Source organism: Ciconia boyciana, chromosome 1 (genome assembly GCF_034638445.1).
Source record: "Ciconia boyciana chromosome 1, ASM3463844v1, whole genome shotgun sequence".
Lineage (NCBI taxonomy): Eukaryota > Metazoa > Chordata > Aves > Ciconiiformes > Ciconiidae > Ciconia > Ciconia boyciana.
The window spans coordinates 125703189-125724836 of NC_132934.1; the positions used below are offsets into that span (position 1 = coordinate 125703189).

Genomic DNA, 21648 nt, shown 5'->3' on the forward strand with positions numbered 1-21648 from the left:
ATCTTTTCTGCCCCGAGTGTGGTGGAAAGCCTTTGTGTACGGACACCAGCCCTCCCGCTCAGGAGGGGTGAAAGCACGCTCCATCGTTTCCCTTTCTTGGCTCCCAGGGAAGAAGCACATCGGTTATGGGATGAGAAACTTCCCCATTGCCTTTCTCCCTCCCCACCACAGCACGATCTGGAGGAAATCCCTGAAGGAAAACTTCACCTTGCATCCCTCTCCCCGCTCCAGCACGTATGCCAGTGACTACACAGCAACCCCACAGCGAGGGGGCTGTCACGCTGCTGCGCTGTACTCTGAATCACGGCTCTAGGCGCTCTGCCTGTCTTCTCAGTTCAAATACAGATGAAAAGGGAGATGCACTTAAAAAGGCTCAGCTAGTCTTAAGTGGTGTGTCTGTGCCTGTGGGACATCAACCCTGTTGTTTGTAACCCAAAGTTGCTACGGTAAAACAGGCCAGAACAAAAAGGAAGAATTATATTAGAATCAGACGTATGTAGATAAACGTGATAAAAAGATACAACCCTTTAATTGATACTGTGACAAACCTTACAAACATCACGAGGCAAGCTCATTTACTGTTTTGTGATTTAATACAGAGGCACCTGTTTTCTCTCCAAGCTCTCCAAGCTTTTTCTGTGCCATCTCTTCCAGAACAAAATTCAAAAGCACAAAAACTAGAAGGTGTTTTCCTCATTCCGTCACTCCAGGTCAAATAAGTATGAGTGTGTTTGAACGGGGAAGGAATATTACTTTTTTATAAAGAGTGTCAATTCCGGCAGTTGGCTACCAACAAAAAGATATACAATTACCGCACTCTTATTTGCGAATTTCCTTTTGGAAAGGAGTTTATAACTTCATTCCTTAAAGCTAATTTTGACCCAAACTTGTCATGCAAGTCTGTGGTCTGGAAGGAAAATGATTTTGCAACATTAGAACTAATGCATTCACGTATTTCTGCTTGTTTAGAGGTGACAACAACAAATAACAGAAAAACGCATGCAAAGCTGGAACTGCTTTTGCAATGCTCACCTTGCTTGCACTCCCCTCAGATTTTATGGCAGGTTATAACCCATCATGCTCTTCTTTTTTCCCTGTGTGTATTATCACCTGAGATCTTTGAGGTCTTTGGAATATAGTACCCAGCACGCTGTTAGCTAGATATAAATAATAAAATAAGATCATGTTTAAAGATATAAATAATAAAAAGCAGTACTTCCAGACAATCCCCTCCCATAGTCACTGCTTCAGGGAAGTAAGTCTGTGGGAGAAAATCACTGCAGACTTTTCCACAAAGAGATAAGCTGTGTACCAAACCCATAGGCACAAAGAGGAGAAGCTTTCCATCCCTTTCTTTTTCCCTTTTTTTTCCCTGGTAGAACAGGGTGCAGAGCTTAGCTCCATAATAATGAGATCCTAATATAACCTTCCATCTGGCCATTAACAGTAGTGCATCTTTCAACGAAGCCAATCTACCGATGACTCGTGTCTTGGTGCAAGAGCCGCGTGTGTGGGGAGGAAACAAACCACAAAACGCAGATATCTTGATCTATTTAAAACCTTCTGCAAGAAAAAGCTTTCAGAGGGAAAGCAGGAAGACGACAGCCTAGCCTGACTCGGCCTCACCTGCCCCCTTCCACCAAGCACTGCCCAGAGCGTGCCCTTTGCAGCAGCAGAAGGGGCTCGTGCGCTGGGGAGGAGGCCAAGGAGAAACGCCACCCATTCAGCACAAGGGAATGCAGCAGGCGGGTCGAGTCCAAGTGGGTATCAAGATACTGATTTCAGACTTCTAATCTGCTCCTGGGCAGAATGGGATATGGCAGCCCACTTCTGGAGGGGAATGGAGAAACCTTACGGTGCCAGAAGCAGATACGATTCCTGAAATGCACACCTAATCCAGCACAGACCTGCCATCCATCCAGGGCAGCAGTCAGCGGTCAAAGCAGCCTTTGAAAGGCTGCTCTTCCCATGGAACTCACGCCCATCCCCAACACCCTTATTTTTATACACATGTATATAAACATATACACATGCCTTGAGACAAAAGCTTGGCTCCCCTCCCCCTCCCCCCCCATTTGCTCTCCTGTTCTTTTGTATACACGAAAATAAGAGTTGACTCATAAACTGTGATGACACATACTGGGCACTTTCATATATTAACTGATACATCCCATGAGCAATGTCCTTGAGGCTTCTTGGCTGTAACATACCTTCTGCTGTAATCAGTTTGTAAGTGCAAATTGTTCTGAATCTCATTATTTATTACTCTTCTGATGGCTGCCCTACTGTATATTGAGTCTATTTCATTTAAGCGAGCTAAAAATGACAACTACTTCTCACAGTGCATGTGTATATTCTCCTGGTTTGTGCACAGTTATGGTAGTTTAGCAAGTTGTCTTTCTGTTCATGTGTGGCTTGCAGATAAAGCCACTTTTCCAAGTATTTGACATCATAAAGATACTTTTACATGACACTGATGTCATTTGTCATTATCACTTACAAGTATCGGAATCACTTTACTGGAGCAGACTAAACGTTTGCTGAACTCGGTATCCAACCAGGAGCGCTCAAAACGATCCAGTCCTTCAAAAGAAAACTTAACTCCTAATAATAAACCTAATCGTATTATATAGCACCGCTCATGGAAATTTTTCCCAATTCAGCATCTAACACACAAAATCTGTGTGTTCAGACTCTGCGATCTCATCTTGCTTACTGCCATGTCAGGAGCTAGCATTCACATAACTGCCTGACCACCGCACCTTTTAGGCCAAGTTGTTTTCCACAGCAGCCGGCAGCGAAGTCCCATCCCTCGTCCTTTGCGTGAGAAATACATCCCTCGTTTTATCTGTTGTTGTTCCCCCCCCGGCCCTGCATCACGAGATCACTTTCTTGATCCCAAGAGCCTCGATTCTCTCCCATGACCTTGAAAAAGGGGAATTCTAAAGCAGCTCCCAGCTGGGAGGTGGCGGTGTCTCTTCTGCTGGTGCGAGCCTCAGCAGTTTTTGCTGTGGCTGAACTGGGATTCCCCGGGCTGCTGCCAGCCGTGTGGCCGGGCCCCCACATGGGAGCCATGTGCGGTTCAGTAGCTGCGGGTTAGCCACCCAGGCAAGGCAAACCCTTGGGCCGCAGTACCCTCCTCTGCTACCCGAAGCTTCACTTGTAAGGAAACGCCACCTTTGCTGCCAAATAGCGCTAGCTTTTAGCTGCTCTTTCACTGAAACTGGTCTCCTCTTTTTTTAGGATGCAAAGGGAGGGGACCTAAGTCATGGTGATACTGCACTAATGTAATAGTATTTTTCTGATGTTACTCATAGTCTAAATCACCACATTGTCTCTTGTGCAACATTTAAAGAGTATTGTCTAAATCCACACCAGGAGAAGTTACTGGGAGTTCAAAAGGAGCGCTGCTGAAACTGTGTTAGCTGCTTTTGCCTGAGGTTTTACCAGCGCTCCCGAGCAGAGGTTGTAATGTGGTTTTCAGCCAGCTGAGCACAAGGCAGAAGGGAGGCACGCAGCAGAACAGGTTCTCTCTCTCACCCTCGCCTTCCGGAGAACAAAACTTCACCATCCAGCGTAAGGCACCGCATCTTTTGCGTAAGTTAGACTACGGCAAGACTGGCGAGCTGACATGTTAGGAAACCAGGGTAACCCCTCTCCTTGTTCCTGATTTTTTTCCTGGCATCTTCCCAAGAGGGGAGGGGAAGAGGAGTTAAAAACATTACGAAAAGAACAAGCATCGCCAAGCTAAAAATCATCTGGCCTTACAAAGTTCTTCTTTACCCTAAAAGGGAAAAACCTTCTAAAACATGTATTTTTAAACATACATGTAGGCTGATTGTTTTAACTACACAAACATCTGCCAACTAGTACCATGTCTGGAGTGCTCATGCTTTACTACAATGTTTGAACAGTTGGACTGAAAAACAAATTGCTATGGAATATCTGAATTTAAGCAAAAGTATCCTTAAAGCAGAGAGAAAAATTATTATGTTTTTAAAAGAAAAAACACCAAACAAGCCCTAAATTTGATGGCAATAATACAAAGTGAAATTTCAGTATGAGGAGATGTCTACAAACTTGGCATTTCAGTGCCCGAGAAGAAAACTTCATACGTTATGGAAGGACATACATATTTATTAAATGGTTATCCTCTGTGATATGCACACATTGTATTGTAATCAATAAGTACACTTTTAATATTAGAACACAATATAGACACCCAATTCCGAGGCACATTACTTCAGCAAATGAAAAAAAATAACGCAGAGAGAAAGAAATCAATACAGTTTGGATAACATAAAACCAATTAATTCCTAGTATCCAAGGAGGATTACAGAGGAAAGAAAGTAATGCAAGAGATGGGGGAGGCAAGTGCCCCAGACCTATTCGGAGGGAGAGAAAAGAGCTCCCCACAGTACATTAAGACACTTCCCAAAAAAAGCAAGACTCATTCCTAGGCTTTGCTCCAACCTCCATGAACCGCTGCCTGCAAAGTAACCATGACTCGATCTTCTTGGATTTTGTTAAAGGGGCACTGACCTTCATGCCAGCATCCACACCGAGCAACTGGACTGTCCGGCTGGGAACAGCTTACCAAAACTCAGACCTGTCCGGCTGGGAACAGCTTACCAAAACTCAGACCACGTATGGTGCGGTTAATACAGTCATTCCTCCATTTTGGATACGCCGAGTTACCATCACTACTTAATTGCTCCCTTTGGGGAAAAAGAAAAAAAAGCCACAAAAACCCCTCTCTTGCACATGCCGAGATTTCTGTGTCTAGTAAGGCAGCTCTGGAAGTAAACTTAGAACAACAACAGAAGAATTCCAGGTGTTAAAAATATCATTTAATTAAAGAAACATAAATCATACCAAAAAGTTTAAGTCACTTTTAGTTAATACATTTGCATTTATTTTAGAATATACTCTACATCCGAGTAAAAAAGTTTTAAATAAACTCCAGTACAACCGTGGAACCGCCATCCGTCCCGCCACAGAGGGATGCTCGCTAGCCCACTGGGTTCCCTCCCGGGTAACAGAAGCAATTTTATGCCAGTTTTGTTACGTTCATCGGCTTGTGTTGAGCCTCCTATCTGCCAGCTACGCCACCACCTCCTACACGTAGGGGTTCGGCCCCCCCGCCCGGGGAGGCACAGCAACCGCTCGCCCCGGACCGTACAGTTAAAAAAAAAAAAAAAAAAAGGAGGGGGGAGATAATTAATAAACTAGTATTGATTAATGTACATCTCTCTCTCGCTTGTGCGTTGGTAGAAAAGCGGCTGCAGTCCTGGGAGCGCGCAGGGAAGCCCCAGCCCCGGGGCGCTGCCCTCCACCGCCGGCGCGGCCGCAGCGCCGGGCAGGGACGCGCCGCTGCCGCTCCCGCTGCCGCCGGCGGGCCGGGCGCCGCCTTCCCCCGCTCCCCCCCGGCGCTCACTGCCCCCAGCTGCTGAAGCCGATCTCCTGCTTGTATCTGTTAGTGAGGACGTTGGCCTTGCGGGTGAGCTTGGAGAGGACCGAGTGGAGTCCGCTGAGGTGGTAGTGGAACTGCTGCTCCAGGTCCTCCTCCCCCTCGCCCTCCTCGGCGGGCCCGCCGCCCAGCTTGTCCTTCTTGCGGGCCGCCTCCTCGCCCGCCGGCGGCTGCACCACGCCCCACTCGATGTCGTTGCGGATGGACTTGAGCAGCATGTAGTGGCTGTACATGTCCCTGCGGGAGAAGTAGGCGCCGGGGTCGGCGGGCGGCAGGGCGGCGTCCCGCTGCGGGCAGACGGTGCCCGCCGCGTCCAGCTCCTCCAGCAGCAGCGGCACGTCGCGCAGCAGGCTGGGCACCATCACCGTCTGGTCCATGTTGTTGACGGCGCCGATGAAGCGGTTCATGGCGTTGAAGAGGGAGTACTTCTGGCTGTACGAGTCGCAGATCTGCATCATGTCGGCGGGCGGGCGGGCGGGCTCAGCGGAGCGGCTCGGACCGCGGGGCTCCTCCGGCGGCGACCTCCTCCTCGCTAGCGGCACCGGCCGCCCTCCGCCGCGGGCTGGGCTGGGCTGGGCTGCGCGGCTGCTCGCCAACACAGTCCTGCGGGGAGGCGATGGCGGCAGGCGCCGGGGTTAGCGGCTGCTCTCCCTCCCGCCAGCCCGCCTTCCTCCCCGTCCCCTCCCGCCGGCCACCTCTCCTCCTCCCCCACCGCCGCCGCCGCCTTTATCCTCGGCCCCATCTCCTTTTTTAGGCTTCCCCCCCCCCCACCCCGTCCCTTCTCTTCGCCCTTCCGCCCCCCCCGCCGGCCTCCCGGTGCAGCCGCCGGCGCTTGCTGCTGCCGCTCCCCTCCGTACAAAAAGAGGCAAAACGCAACCCCCCGATCCCCGCAGCTCCTCCCGGGAGCCACGCGTGGCGTGGCGCGGCGCTGGGGGGCGGCCGAGGGGAAAGCAGCCCCGCACCACGCCGGTAAATTAAAATTCAAGCGGCCCCCAAGCCGCCGTTACCCGGCCGAGGCACCGAGCCGCCGCGGGGGAAGGCACCCACCGTGGTCCGGAGCCGCTCTCGGCCGCGCCGTCAGCCCGCCGCCGCCCGTGGCTGCGCTCCCATCCCCGGCGCCGTATTTATAGCGCGTATCTTAAAACAAGGTGTTCCCCAGTGCCACCCCCCGCGCCGCACGACGGATAAAGGCGGCGGGCGGCGGCCGCGCCGCGCCGGCTCCGCCTCTCGCCCCGCACCGGGGGAGGGCACCGCGACGGGGAGGGCGCCGGGACCGGCCGGGCCGGCGGCAGGGAGCGCCCCGCGGGCATCCCGCTCCCCGAGCGGGACCCGGCGGCGCGGGTTTGGCGTTCGCGGCGGGAACTGCGGGGCTTGGGGAGCCGGGCTCTCACCCGCCCGCCCACCCTGAGCGACGGGAGCGGCGGCCGCAGAGCCCCCGGCGCCCCGGGCGGGGGACGGCAGCGAGGGGCACGGCGCGGCGACGGAGCGCTTCAACACCGCCCCCACCCCGCCCCGCCCCGCTCCCCAGCGCCAGGCCCGCTGCCCCCCTGCCCCGGCCGAGCCGCTGCCCGCCGGCGGGGGGGGGAGGGGAGCGGGGGCGCGGCTCCGCCGGGCTGGGGCGGCGGGGAGTGATTGACAGGGCAGGCAGCGGGGACACGCGGGCTCCGCGTGCTGTCCGCGTTCGCCCGGGCCGCTCATTGGCTGCCGGGCGCGCGGCGAGCGTGACGGCCGCGCCGCCCGCCCGCCCGGCTCCGCGTGCCCCAGCGGCAATTAGAGCGATCCCCCGGCGGGGAGGGCGCGGGGCCGCGGAGCCCGCCCGCGCTCGGCCAGGCTGGCGTCGCCGCCTCCCCGCAGCCCGCCGAGGGGCCGCGGCTCCCCGCCGCTCGCCTCGCCTCGCCGTGCCAGGCCGAGGGCGCGGGGGCGGGGGGGGAGGCGCGCCCCTTCCCGGGCGGCCTTTGTCTGGGGCCGGGGCTGCGCAGGGCCGCCTGGCAGCGGCCGCGGGGCGGCCGGCATCACCCCACAGCCTCACCTCCGGGCCCAGCCAATCGGCGGGCCGGCCAGCGGCCCGGCTCCGCCGGCCCCTGCCAATCAGCGAGCCTCGGCAGCAGCCAATGGGAAACAGCAACCCCCTCCCACACCCCCCCTCCGCCGCCTCGCGCGGCGCTGGTAACAAGCGAGTTGGCCGGAGGCGCCGCCGCGGGTCACGTGGGGCAGAACGGGTGGGGAGGGGGGAGCCGCGCGCGCGCGGGGGCGGGGGTGTTGCGCGCGTTGCCGTGACAACGGATCAACCAACATCGAGGGGCGGGGCCCCGCCGCCGCCGCCGTCGGGGCCTGCGCGGCGCCGGGGAAAGCCCGCGGCCCTGCGGCTGCGGAGCGGCGTCCCGGGGCTCGGCCTCACCCGCCGCAGCGGAGACCAGGGGCTGGGCAGATGCCAGAAGCCCGACCAACGGGCCGGCCTGAGGGGCGGCAGGGCCCCCGGCCTCCCGCCGCACCGCGCACGGCGCGCTCCGCGCCGCCCGCGCTGCCCCAGCGCCTGCCTGCAGCGGCGGCTCCGCGGCCCGGCCTCCCGTCCCTCCCGTCCGGGGTGGTGGAGGCCGATGCCTGGGTGCTCCCCGCAGCCTCTCTGGCCCCCGGCTGCTTCAGGCTTCCGCCCGGGCCCCCGCCCGCAGGAGGGGGCCGATCCCGGGGCGGTGGGTGAGACACCGGCTGCGTGCGAGGTGAGGCCGCAGCCGGGCAGCCTTTGCGAGCTGCACCCGCGCTGCCAATCCTTGGGGTTAAGCAGTAGCAAGAGACACGGGCCGGTATAAAGTGATGATCTGTTCGCAGATAATTCACTACGGGGAAAAAAAAACCCAAAACAAAAAAGAAAATAATCTCACCAGGCCAGAAAATTGGCCACAACATCTACTTGCATCTTTGTATAGACGCAGTGTGTCATTAATGCACCATTAGCAGTTTTGCTGCCTTTAATTGAAATACAGCGTGTGCTGAACAGTCAATGAATTCGAAAAAGCGAGAAATCTTGAGGAACAAGAGAAGGTGGTTTATTGTCCAACTTTCCCATCCACATTAAAACAAAAGAAAGTCTGAACAAATTAAAACTGAAGGCTTTACCTGTGGTTAGAACATACTGGCTGGGGAGGAGAAAAAGTTGACAGAAATAACCCAGCTTGAAACTGCAAATGGGAAGTATGTGGTCGTAGCAAAAGCGCCAGATGAGGAAGTGCCGTGTCTTCTGTGCGATGATACTGTACAAATTATGGCCTGAGCATAAAATCATTTTCACCCCCACCTGCCCTCTTTGCTTCCCAAAATGTATAGCCACACGGTCCGCTTCCACTTTTGACTGTAAATGTTACCTCATTTTAGTGTAGTGCTAACACGGTGCTGTAGCCTGTGCGGGCATGTGTCTAACCCATGAGGCTGAGATAGATCATACTCAAGTCAAACTCAGCAGCATAAGGCAATCGGCTTTTTTTTTAACTTCCTTATGTTCTGATCGATTTTGATATGCAGTGTAAATGTCTCTGGTATGTATAATGTATAATGTTAACACAAGCCTGAGTAGGTTTGAGTGCTCTTTGGCTAGAACAAAATAAAGGCGCACATATTTCTAACTCCAGTGGTATGTAATGGCGATGGCTGTGCACACGAGCAAAAAGGAAACGGCACTTTTCTTTTTCCCCCTCCTGTTAAGAAAAGATGATCCCATTTGTGGCACAAACTTTTATATGCAAGCAGCATTTTTTAAAAATATTTCCGCTTTAGAATGATCCGATTATCGTGGCCATGCAGCGCCTAGAAGGGGAATCAGCTAGAAACCCCTTATCTCGTGTCCTGAGCAATGAGGAAGCTTGTGCATTCGCTATCTGGCAGTCCAAGAAGGTGTGAACGCTTACCTTCGCCCAGCACAGGTTCCTGGATAAGGAAACCAAAGTGACAAAACACAAAGGTAGTCTTTATCAAGCACCTCAACTGGATGGAGCACTCCTGACCTACAAGCCCGGCAGTGTGGGGGTGAAAACACCTTTCTCCTTGAATAGATTTGGTACTGCTATTCAGGAAAGAAGGAGTCACACGTAAGTTACTATATTAGCTAAAAACCTTTAATTTTCCCTGAAGTGTACGAGAGCTGGTGGTGTTCAGCCCTTTCTGGACGAGGGCCTTCTTTCTGTGGCCGATGCCTGAAGAACAGGGATGAACTATCGCTATTACTATTTAGCTATTACTGTTACTGAACTATTACTAGTATTAACTAGTTAACTTAGCTGTACATCAGTATTTAGCCACAGTAGCACTAAAGTTAGTGCTATGAAGGCTAGCTATAGGAGCAATGCTGCTGGTGGCCTGTCTCCTCTGGCGACATTAGCAGCTGCGCAGTATTTTTCAAGAAAAGACAGATGATTCTGTCAACTTGCGTGGGTTTTTGTAACATTTGCAAGGCCTGTCTAAATTCTCTCTTCAGTGGCAACAGGATAACAAACGGTCTTTGTTAACAGTTTTCCCAGGACACGTGCTGGCATGAAATAGGTGCCACTGGCACGTTGCAGACCAGTGATGGCTACACTTTGGCGGTTAGGAAATTGTTCTGCTGCACAGTGTTTGCAAAATAAGATGAGAACTTGTGTGGGCGAAAAGTGATAAATATGTGCAAATATTTAGTGTTGCATTCTGCAGCCTGGGAACACCATTTGGGCCGGCCTTGTAAGAGCAACATCTCTTGGGAATTTCACTTACTCTCTTAATTTGTTGTCGATGTGACATGGCAGATTATAGTTCAGCCTCGGAAACTGCGAGTTGTTTCCTTCTATTCCTATTTGACATACATTTTTGCTCAAACTTGTGAACTGCTTCCATCATTTTAGGTGGCAGTACAGATGCGAGCATTTAACACTTCTCTCTCCTCCTTTCTCTTTCTGAAGCCCAGTCCAGTTGTACCAAATCTCTGAACCGAGGAAACCCGTCATTTCTTATCCAGAAGGAATGTGTAAATTTATCGTCTTAACTGATGCCTCTCCATGAGTTTCATATAATCAGCCCTTGTAGCTTAACGTGCTAATGATCAGGGTAAGTAGAAATCTAATATGTTAAAGGACTGCAGACCAATTTGTCTGAGTCCTGCTGAGATCTGCAGTGTAACTTTTGCAAAGATTTACTCATCTCTCTTCTACCTTACACTTCACCACCTTTTACTCCTGTTTCTTTTGGTCCTCTGTGAGTGCAGCGATTCTCCAAAGTGGACGGAAACCTCTGAGAAGGCGTGCAGAGGGGTCAGGACGAGGACGTTTGGAGAAGGGAGCAGCGATCGTAAATCCCCTTTGCCTCTGGCACACATGCAAATCTGAGCGAGACCGGACGCTGCCGGAAGCGGCACAACAAGGGCTCTGCGGCGTCGTGTCTCGGCACAGAGGAGCAGTGTTTTGTGTGCATGGTGAAAAGCATGGGAGTCCGGCGGGAGCTCTGCTGGGAGCGGGAGCAGGGAGCAGTGCTGGGCAGGGAGGTGGCCGTCTCAGGCGGCTCCCGTGAAGCCCCTCCAAGTTGCCCGGCTCTGCAGGTTGCATCCGGGTCCCTCCAGGCCCGCCAAGTCCTCGCTTCCTCAGAAGCGTTCCTGGAAACCATTGTAAGTTCAGCTTCAATCTGTTTGCCAGTGACTGTGTATTTTCAGGGCCTGGGATCCCTCCCAAGCGGTGCTCAGCTAGCACCAGGAGGTCAAACCAGGCTGAAACCCCTTATAAAGGAGTCGATGGGATAAATGCTGCCACGGCGTTGTTGTAGCATCCCCCTCCCCTACCTTTTGCCAGCCTCATCCGTTTCCCCTGGAAGCTGGTCGGAGCAGGCACTGTGGTGTGCAGTGCCCAGGACACCGGCGGCCCTTTTCAAATGGCTCCTTAGCGCTGCCATAATAAGCCTGATAAATAAAACATGGCTTGCAGACACGGATTTACTGGAGAGGGCTAAGGGGGCTGTAGCTCCCTCATTAGTATCTCCCGGTGCAGCATGTGTGCTCCTCATTATGTGGCACAGTGGCGGTTGTCTAGTCATCCACGATGAGGCTGCAGCCACTCCAAGGATGTGCCAGGGATCCCAGGGATTTTTTTTTTCTTCTGTGTTAATAAGAATTTACAAGAAAAAAAAAGACCTTGAATATGAAGAGGATGAAGGGGGAAAGACTGCAGCACAGAGTCTGATTTTCTCTCCCTTGCGTATCTGTAAGTCAACAGCAAACGCAGAGAAATCCATATAGCTGTGCTGATATGGAATTGGCCTGATAGGATCAAGAACTCTGGACTGCACGAACTCTTGTTTCCCTTCAGTCTAAAATACTGCTTGTAAACTCTTGGCAGAAGTATAAACTTCATCCTCTCCCTCCCATTTTTCTTCTTCTGTTTAAGGGAAAAGAATCAAATTGGCTGATTTAAAGTCCCTCAGAGCTGGGGACTCGGGAATCTGGGTTAATCTGAACAGGGTTTGTGGAGGTTTGATCCAGCTTTTCTTTCCGGCCATCATTTTAATCGCTCCCTGCCTCCTGCATAGGAGCTGCAACTGCATCATCGTAGTAACCCTGTGACCGAGAGGCATGAGAGTCTCCTCTGAGACTGTAATCTCACTCTAAACAGCTCTCTAGTGGGTGCTCGTGAGTGGCGATACATCATGCAATTTTCTCCTTTAGAGGCTCGCGGTGTCATCTCCTCCGTGATCCCTGCCCTGCCTGGCCAGTGCTGGTAAGCCAGAGCCCGGGGCCGGCCTGGGAGCGGGTTCCCGGCCCAGCACCGCACGGCTGGGGCACGTGCGGGGTCATGAACGGCCTTAGCAAAATCTGCCCCTTCCTCTTTGCGACCCTGCCCGCGTCCTGGCAGGAAAGATACCTGTTTAGGATGGCAGGAGACTTTACTGGTGTAGCAAAATAATCCTCCATAAACTCGTGGCTTTCTGTAACCGTATTTAATATGCAGATAGCCAAACAAATGCCACCATGATATATTTTTATGGACAAATATTATATATTAAGCCCTGATTTATACATTTGAGCGTAATACCTGGGGCTCTGAGGAGAGCCTTTAATCTCTGTCAGCGAGGCAGCACGCATGCTAAAACGCCGAGTAAATCTGCACGGGAGCGGTGAACCGAGCGCGGCATATATCAGAGTTCTTCCGCCTGATAAAATTAAATACACACGACCACCTTTCTGTGACATTAACGGTTTGATACGCAGGGGCTGACATCGGGAAATACCGATCTGTGCTTCCCATATCCCGCAGCGTTCCTGCTGCTCCTGCCGTCCCCATCCCAACACGCGGGAAGGGTGCCACCTCAAGCTCCCAGGGGACATTCCTGGGTGAAGGAGGGTCTCTGCCCCTGACTTGCCCCCTCTCCTCCCATCACCCTGTCGCACCTTGCATTCCGTGTGACCGCCCGGGTGCAGCCGAAGGCGTGCCGGCACCCTATTTCCCCTTCGTCAGCACGCGCAGTAAGGTGAGCATCGTCTCAGCGTGGGGTTCTGCATTTAATAATCTCGCCAGCTCAACTGTTTTTATCTGAATCTCCCTTCTGAACTGATAAATCTAAATTGCACATTTTCTAAACCGCTTAGCTTAGGGGTAAATCTTGCAGGTATCCTCAAATGACTAGCTGGTGTCTTCTGCACCTGTCTAGCACCATCTACTGTAGCTTTTTAATACTGTTTTTTATAGTGTTTTCCTTTCCCTTCCCATCTGCAGGCTTATGATTCCTGCAGGAGCTGCCTTCATCCCGAGGAGCCTGTAGAAGAACGGGAGCTCTGGTTTTGTTTGAAAGGCCCAGGGCTGGCACGATGGTGAAACAAATACAATACATGTTCATCCTCTAGATTGTATTTCCTCGTTTTAAACCAGTGACCTGATTTTCAGTGCCTAGCTTGCTGTTGATAAATTTTACACTCTTCTCAGTGCTCAGAAAGAGAAGAAGATGGAGCGGAACAAAGGTGGCCCACCTTCACCGAAGCTTTCCATGCTTGCTTGTGGAGCGGGAATTAGGGACGTGGCAGGACGAGGGGCTGGAGCAGAGCTTTGTGTGGGGAGGAGGGGGCCTGCATGGGAACAGATCTTCCCGTTGCTGCCAGAAGATGCCAAGGGAGAGACATCAGCTTGGATTTCTACCAAGCTGGGGAGTTACGGGGTGGGACTAGAAGCAGCAGGATTTTCCTGTGAAAGTCCTGTCTCTTCTTGTTACATTCAGTATTAAAAGGGAAGCTGCTCTGAAAGAATATCCTACTTTTCCCAGCTCTGCAGTTCAGAGCTGACATGGAGGCGTTATGTGTCCTTATTATATGCCCTCCTGTTACAATGTGGTTTTGGCTGGAGGATGTTGTATGGTTAAAGACAACTATTACAACCAAAAACAGAACCGGAGCTTTCCGACTGCTATAACTATTATGAATTTGTATGATTAATATTTAGTTGCTTGACAAAAAGCACTAAAAGCTGGAAGTCAAAGTCAGAATAAAGTTGCGCTAAGGATTGCATATGGCTTTTTTTTTTTTAATAAATCTGTTCATAATGAGTATTTCTGTCAGTGATAGATTAACATAAAAATACTGCCAGTCTGTTCCAGGATTGTAAAACACAAAACAAGGTACATCATACATTTTTTTTGTTACTAAAACCCAAAGTATCTGTTTGAAACTAACTTGTTTCAATGGCAAGTAACATATTTTTCCACAGTCCTTGTGGAAACTGGAAATGAGATAGATTTGGCAGCTTAGCCTATGAAGTTCTGTGGCAAATCTGCAAACTGAAAGACCACAGGGTTTTGTCCTGGCTTTGTTTCTCGATGAAGTTCTGAAAAGAGCTAAATTAAATTGATGCTCTAGCCATATGTGGAATTTTGTTCTACTGGAATAGCTTATAGCCGTCAGTGGATTTCTCCATACCCCCAGCATTGTGTAAGGGATGATACAAGAGCCTGAAGATTGCTCTCTCCAGTAGTACCATGCGTTCGCGAGCTTAAAATTATTACAACAGCATTTTTTCATTTACATGGCTGGAGAGAATCTGGTTTTGCAGTTAATTTGTGTTTCAGAACAGATTTCTGTGTCCATCATTATTGGTGGTTTACAAGATTTCTCTTTTTTTCCCCCTCCATTTGGGGATGTGGGAGCAAATGAAATAAACCCATCATAAAAAATAATTTTGTCCAGGTGGAACATAAATCAGCCAAAAAAAAATTATTCTACATGGCAAATAAAAAGCATATGCTGTATTATTTAAAGCACAGCCTCCATATTCACATACAAAATTAATGCTACAGTGGGAGGTAAAACTGATGGAGGCAGACAATGAAAATATTAGGAGTAAAACATGATGCCAGGAACAATTCAAGCAGAGCCACTTGCAGGGTCATGGTCATATTCCATTTCAAATGGGCATGGAAATACACTGTGGGTTATTCTTCTCCAGAGATGCACAGATAATAAGCACCTGCTCCCCGTGTCTACTCTTCCCTTTTAACTGTTGATTTATTGGATGTTTCTGAAAGCTGTGGTCAGGCTCGTGAGGGATATATAACGTGGTGCCTGCAGGAAGAAATGGGAGCGGGCAGACAAGCTGCCAGACTCCCCGCCACCACCGCGGGGTGAAGGGCTGAGCGGGGTTCAGAACAAAAGCCGGCTCCGCTTCAGCTTCCGAATGAAAGGACGCTACTGAAAGGTAAAGCAGCAGTCTCCCTGTGCCCATTGTGCCTGGGTCGCACCTAGGAAAGTCAGTAGAAAATCCTAAACTATGTTCCTCGCCTCAAACTAGAGTAAATGGTGGGTTCAGAGGAGATACATACAGCGTTCAGCAGTCTAAAGCCCCAAAAGGGGTCTTTTCCATCGCTAGGTATTTGACTTCCACAGCATCATGCAAACTACCAGAATATGTATCTATATATCTGCAAAACATATTATCGCATGTGTCTTAAGGTCGTTTTCAGAACAGCTTTAGGAATCCAGCCTTCTCACATGTAAGTACCACATACTGCTACTCCATACTACGTTGGAGACAGTACCACCAGCACATTTTTTATACTCATCCTAGTTCTCCCAGGGTCGGGGGGGGTTCACTCCATTCCTCCCCTAAACTGACAAACAGCCTCACTAAATAAGGGATGAACATAATCTTCAGACAATGTTGAAGCTGGGTCACTACGAAGAGGCTTTGAATTGATAAGATGTCTTTCCATGTAACTTAATTAAAAAAAAAAATGCACAGAGAGCTTGCCTGGTGCAAGTTACGCTCTTTCACTATTCTCTGATATTTTCTGCAGCAAGAATGGAGCTTTGCAACTACGAGGTCCTGAGATGTTCCAGTCATGGAGGTCCATGAGATTTAAATGACACTGCATGCCCATTTAGAAACAAAAGAAAGAAAATGATGTTTAATTAAAAATGTGAATCTGGAAATGTAGGGCCATTGAGAATCATTCTGAACTGCACATTTTACATACATGGCTAAGAAAACGGTCCACTGTAGCAACTGGAGTAACGCATCGTTCAGTTCCCCTATGATGGTAAGCAGTTTATTAACCTAGAACTACAAAATAATTCAAAATGACATTGGGCAATGCTGAACTTCTGCCACAAATCCCCCGATGTAAGGAAACCGAGAGGGCAGTCGCGCAGCCTTCCACTGAGCCCTGCTGTGTCTTTAAACGGCAGCAGGAGAGCTGCACTGGGAGCCAGGACTGGAAAGATAAAAGAGCACTGTGGGAGCAAGAAGCTCTTGCATTTTAACCCTGGCTCTGACTCCCGCTATGGTCCTGAGCCGGTCACCTTGGGCCAGAGATGCAGGTATTAAGCAGTCACAGTGAAGGCCAGGCTTTAAACAGAGCTCATTCCTGAGCCCCTTGGGCCCGACTTACGCACCCAAAAGAGCACTGAGGTGTTTAAAAATCAAGTCTTGGTGGTGCACACTGGGGTCTTTTGAAATAGGATCCTTAAGGTCTGATCTTGCAAGTTCCCGGTGGAGTTGTGAGCGTGCCCCACTTACAGCGGTACTCATGCTACCTCTCAGGCAAGGCAAGGGCTGACTCCTTATTTATTCTTGACTGCGAGGGAACACAACCTTGCCACCGCATTTGCTTCAAGCACCTGTTGGGGCTTTCTTGCAGGAGCAGGGCTCGCAGGACCCACCTCCTTGGGTGAACTGGGCATGTCTCTGTAATGGGGAGCAAGGTGGCTGCACTGGTGCGGAGCTTTGCCCTCGGCGTGATGGTGCGAGCCGCTGTGCTAGCAGGGCTTGACTGCTTTTGGGGTGCGAGCTCGTGTCTCTGCGTGGTGCCACGCTACATGGCGTGGGGCTGCCAGCTTGCCTGGGACTAGATCAGGGACCTCTGCACCATGTTCCATCCCATGCTGTCCATGTGCCTCCTCTCCATTTGATTGATGTCGTGGTTTTTCAAAATGAAGTTACAAAGAGTTTCAGGGAGTATACCTGACTGTGGGGCCTCCCGGTAGATTTTACAGCCCAACAGCTGTATTTCATTTTGCATAAAGCTCTATCTTCTCTCTTCCTCATTGCCTCGTGCAATCTATCCTTGACCATCATGAACCAAAGACCAGGTTTTTCACTTCTGCAGGTACCAGACCTTAACCAAAAGGGTAGTCTGAATGACACAAAATTACTCACGTGCGCAGCGCAGCAGAAAAAGATCATCTCTTCCTGCACAAGCTTCCCGACCTGGGTCTGGATTCATCAGCACTCGCATTGTAAATCCCCCAGAGAGGAACCTGCCCCATGTAATGTGGCTGGAGGGCAACACTATCCTCCTCTACCATCAGTGCTCGCAGCAGGTTGCCATAGGCTTGGTAGCCAAAGCTCCTCAGCAGATTTCCGGGTGGGCTGCTGGGCAGATGGGTGCATGGGCAGAAAGGAAAATCAGGCAGACCTTATCGCTTTCCTGGCAGGTTGGTTCCTGGTCATCAGAGGACTTTTGATTCCATGTGAATCTTTCTCTTTGACAGAGCAGTTTCAAGGAAAACGTGCTTCCCAGCCTGACGTGCATGCATGCATCAGGTCTGCTCTGCCACGTAACTGGAAAGGAGACTTGGGGCACAGGTCTGGCAGAAAGCACTGCCAAAAGTACAAAGTAAACATACCTCCCCAAATGGGGGAAGGTAAATTTACTCTCTGATGTCTTTCAGCCCTAGTAATCTCAACCATTCCAGTAATTTCAACTGGTATAAGTAACACTGCAAATGTTCTCCAGCAGAAGCGTTACCTTTTAGCTGACGAGTCCCTTTAAGCGCTAAGACACTGTTGTGCCGAGTTTTTTGCTGTAGCCAAATGGGACTAGATTGAAACCAATAGCCCCATTTCGCCTGTCACTTAAGCTTGATTTGAACCCATGTTTGTAAAGCTGAAAGGCTTTTCTAGCCCATTGTTATTGTGCCTCCCACGGCCAGCCCAACTGTGAGAATTTCACATTCCTACATTTTAAAAAGAAATATGATGGACAATGAAAATAAATGTTTGTTTTGTTTTAATCTGTTTAACTCAACACTTTGTCTGTTATTAAGGCTGGGCTAAAATGAGACCGCTTGGAAAGGAGACACGTCTGCTCAGAGCAAAGACTTTCATAATTCATTCAGAGTTATTGGTCTTACCCACAATATTAGTGATAAAAATTGATTATCCATTCCCACTTGCTTCACGATCCATAGCTATTTTTTTCATTCATATTAGAAGTTGTTTTATAGCGAGTGAGACAGTGTTATTTAAATAGCCAAGGATGAGCATAACACAACTTGCTAAAAGCCCACACCGGCAGAAAGCAGGATTTTTTTCATGTCAGCCCTGTCCTGTCCTGAAGGTGGAAATAATCTGGACTTGGCAACTATCACGGCTTCTTTCAACTCTGACAAGAAAATACCCTTCGGTTAGTGTGTGTGCACCGCCTGCTCAGGCTTACTGCTGCCTTTTTATCCCCAAGTGCAAAGTTTGGGACTCGATGGGGCCCCATCGCTTGAGGAACAGTTATGCTGAGCTTCCTAGGGGAAGGTCATTCTGGGACTGTCACCAGCACCTCATAGAAGGCAGGGGAGAGGAGGGAGGACTGAATATTGCAAGGATGGGGAGAGAAATTAAAGGGAGGGACACAGCTCAAAGCTTCTGCAAAATTTTCTGAGTGAAAGCTCTGTTTTGGAAGTCACGCTTCAGCAATATGGGCTCACCTGCTCCCAAGGAAGGGGACCACACATAAGACATCTCCAAGGGGGTCACATCATGACCATTAGCATCCAGAGCCTTATACGCTCTCTTGCAGCTGTAGGGGAGAGGAGTAGCGTCCCTGCCATCAGCTCTCTGCGTTCCCAACCATTAAAAGGGCAGAGCAGTTTGCATATCGCCTTCAGATGAAACTGCAAAAGTTGCAATCTCCAACTAAATTGATCCTTTGAATCCAACAGTTACATACGGTGTGGGAACAGAGGTTATCCCTAAAATGGGATAAGCTATAGTGTTGCAGTTGTGAGGAGGAGATTATTGACTTGACCATAACCTTAACTCCCTTACAAAAAGTAGAAAGGTAACTTACTGGCCTGCCCAGAGATCGGTGTTTTTGACTTAGAGCTAAAAGCTTTTGGTTATTTGATCCAAAACTGGATCCTGGAGATTCCACCTTTCCCTCTGTAATTCCTTTTAGCATAAGCAGGTATTACCTGCACACAAGGAAAAGGGAGAACAGCCTCCTAATAAAAATGCCTTGCAGCTTAACTGCATAGGTGGTAGCTTCCTTCACATAGTAAACCAGCCAATGCATAGACTGACATAAAACTGCAAGGAGAGGTGTTTCCCCGTGGGACTATTAAATGTAAATCTCTTCTTGTTCAATAAGGAGATGAGACAAGTTTTTCCACCTAGTTGCTGGGTAATCTCTTTTAGAGTGAGGACTGCTTGTCTTGCACAGGATCTACAGTTCCTGAGGGCAACTGCAGAGCAAACAACTAATGCCAGCAACAGCAATAAGAAAAATAGCCACCTATACATCCATACCGGCCTTTACGGTCTCCTCGCCAACGGTATTTAAGAGCCGCATCCGATCTTTAAGGCGCGATCTCTGCGGTGGCAGGTGACCCCTCTGGCTTGAAGGCGGGAGGAAGGCCGGGGAAGGGGCAGGGGGATGCACAGCCCACCCTCCGCGGCATGCCCACGGCAGCCTGCACCCACGCAGAGCTGCTTGCGGGGGCCGGGGGGGCCGGGAGCCGCCGCTCGGGCCGCGCTGCCAAAACTGACGCTGTTTTGCCATCTAGTGCCGCGGGTCCAGATTGCAAGAGCCCAGCTCCCCCGCTCCCCCGTGGCCAGGCTCTCAAAGAAACCCAGTTTTATGGCCCAGCTAGAATTACAGGAACCTCAGCTTTTTTTTTTTTTTACATTAATTTGCATCAATATTTTATGTGCCGTAATGGCTGGATAACTCTGGCTCAAAGAGGTGGTATTTCGTGGCGTCGATAGCGATGGGAAAGGGATGAATCGCCGGTGGCCACACGAGCTATCCGTGGCTCGCTGGGAAACCCTTCCCTCGCTGATTAGCTATTGCCTAAAAGTAGATATTTAGTGTTATTTGGATCTCCTGATTTAGGACTGAAACTGTGACGGAGCTGAAGCCGTTAGCCGAGCGCCGCTGCCGCGGCTCAGCTTGTTTGGCAAATGCGGCTCCTTCGGGTTGTGAGGGACGTGATTTCCATGGGGAAGCTTGGGAGCAGAGCAGGTGAATCGCTTGCAGTGACAGTGAGTAATGAATCTGATCGATTTTGCGGGCCCTCCCCCTCCTCTGGTAATCGTCCATGAGTAGATCACGATTTTCTCACATTTATTCATCCTTCTAAATTATTTGGTGAATAATTGCAGTGAACGTCGGGCGTCCTTAAAGGATGTGCAAGCAGTTTATTGGGGGAGCCCTGGAGTCAAAGGGATTTTAACTGGTTAACTGGAAGCACAGAAACACTGTACTAAGCCTTCGGTCAAGACACACAAGGGTTACTCACATGTGTGAATTTATGATTTACTTTCTGAAATCATTCTCCCCTGTTCATTTAGAGTGTGCTGTGTCTACAAACTTTGGGGCTGTGACATTTTTAAGACTATAACTAGATATGAAAAAATGCCTGCAATGCAGTTCAACCTAATTTCCTGTAAAATACAAATTAATATTTGCTGAACCTTTCAGTTTTAGTTTTAATTTCAGCAAATTCTAGTCACCTCCAAAATGGAGAGGGCAGAGATAAGTGAGTTTGGCCGCCCCACAATCAGTTCCCAGCATGTAGAACTAAGAAGTCTAATGCTCCATGAACTGAAGTTAATGGGGCGGGGTGGGAGGGCAGGAGAGACAGATTTGAACTTTGAATACGGTTCCCTTAGGAAAAAAAATCTCTTTGTTGGTAACCAATTTCCAGAGGAGCTTTAGAAATAATTTTTGGTTTTGTTATGTAAAACTTCCTTCTGCAGTTGGATCCACACATACATCTTGACAGGCGCAAGAACTTGTCGTAGGGGGGAGTCGGCTCTGCTTGGGTAAAGAACAAGAACATACACCATGTGCCAAGCACATTAAAAAGTAGATGGTGATGGGGCAAAGCAAAAAGAAACTGAGTTGAGCTGGGGACTGAGAGGTAGTCAGGAAGAGTGAAGACAACAATAGTAAACTAATGAGCTGTATTCAGAACACCTCTGCCACTGCACAGGAAAACAGGGCAACAGCCGTACCACCATGAGGAAAACTTGTCAGCTTTCAAGTAAAGCCATACCACACCCTGTAGGCTTGGTGAGCTATGAATAATACCAAGGTTTAATTTGACATGCTAGCGCAGGCTATATTGTCATCTACAATTCAAATCTTTACTTAGGAGGTTATTGGGGTTGCTATCAAGAGAGAATAACAAGTGTTTGAAGACAAGACCCAGTGAGACCTGGTTTTCTACAGATTCATGGCTTAAGGCTGAGCACCTAAGAGGACTTTGTACTGCGTAATAGCAGTTATGCTCACACTGTACCCTTTCCCTCAGCTGGGAATGTTAATAGTGTCTTTTCCATCCACCTTCCTGCTTTCATGCAACCCACAGGAAAGTTCTGTCTTGGACATCTTTGGCCCTCTGACACATTTGGTTAAATTGGCTGGTAAATTTAAAAACTGTTGAGGTTACCTGGACTGAAAATCAACGGATAGAT

General features: G+C 50.1%; 1 protein-coding gene and 1 long non-coding RNA gene across 3 annotated transcripts; one reads left to right on the forward strand and one right to left on the reverse strand.

The window, feature by feature from the left end:
* Nucleotides 1-4139: 4139 nt before the first annotated feature.
* MID1IP1 (MID1 interacting protein 1) lies at nucleotides 4140-6948 on the reverse strand. The gene is made up of 2 exons (XM_072848239.1): nucleotides 6518-6948; nucleotides 4140-6073 (listed from the first exon to the last, which is right to left on the reverse strand). Exon 2 carries the CDS (start codon nucleotides 5926-5928, stop codon nucleotides 5434-5436), a length of 495 nt encoding a protein of 164 aa, XP_072704340.1. The 5' UTR covers nucleotides 5929-6073; nucleotides 6518-6948; the 3' UTR covers nucleotides 4140-5433.
* On the forward strand, nucleotides 6923-13935 carry LOC140645029 (uncharacterized). Of its 2 annotated transcripts, XR_012039914.1 has the most exons (5): nucleotides 6923-8187; nucleotides 9239-9549; nucleotides 10393-10537; nucleotides 10695-11090; nucleotides 13189-13935. It is a non-coding gene; the product is annotated as an uncharacterized lncRNA (long non-coding RNA). The 2 variants fall into 2 exon arrangements; XR_012039913.1 differs by having other exon boundaries at nucleotides 6923-9549.
* Nucleotides 13936-21648: the final 7713 nt, after the last annotated feature.

Coding starts and splice junctions, on each gene's coding strand:
- MID1IP1 (XM_072848239.1), bottom strand. CDS start 5,928: ATGATGCAGATCTGCGACTCGTACAGCCAGAAGTACTCCCTCTTCAAC.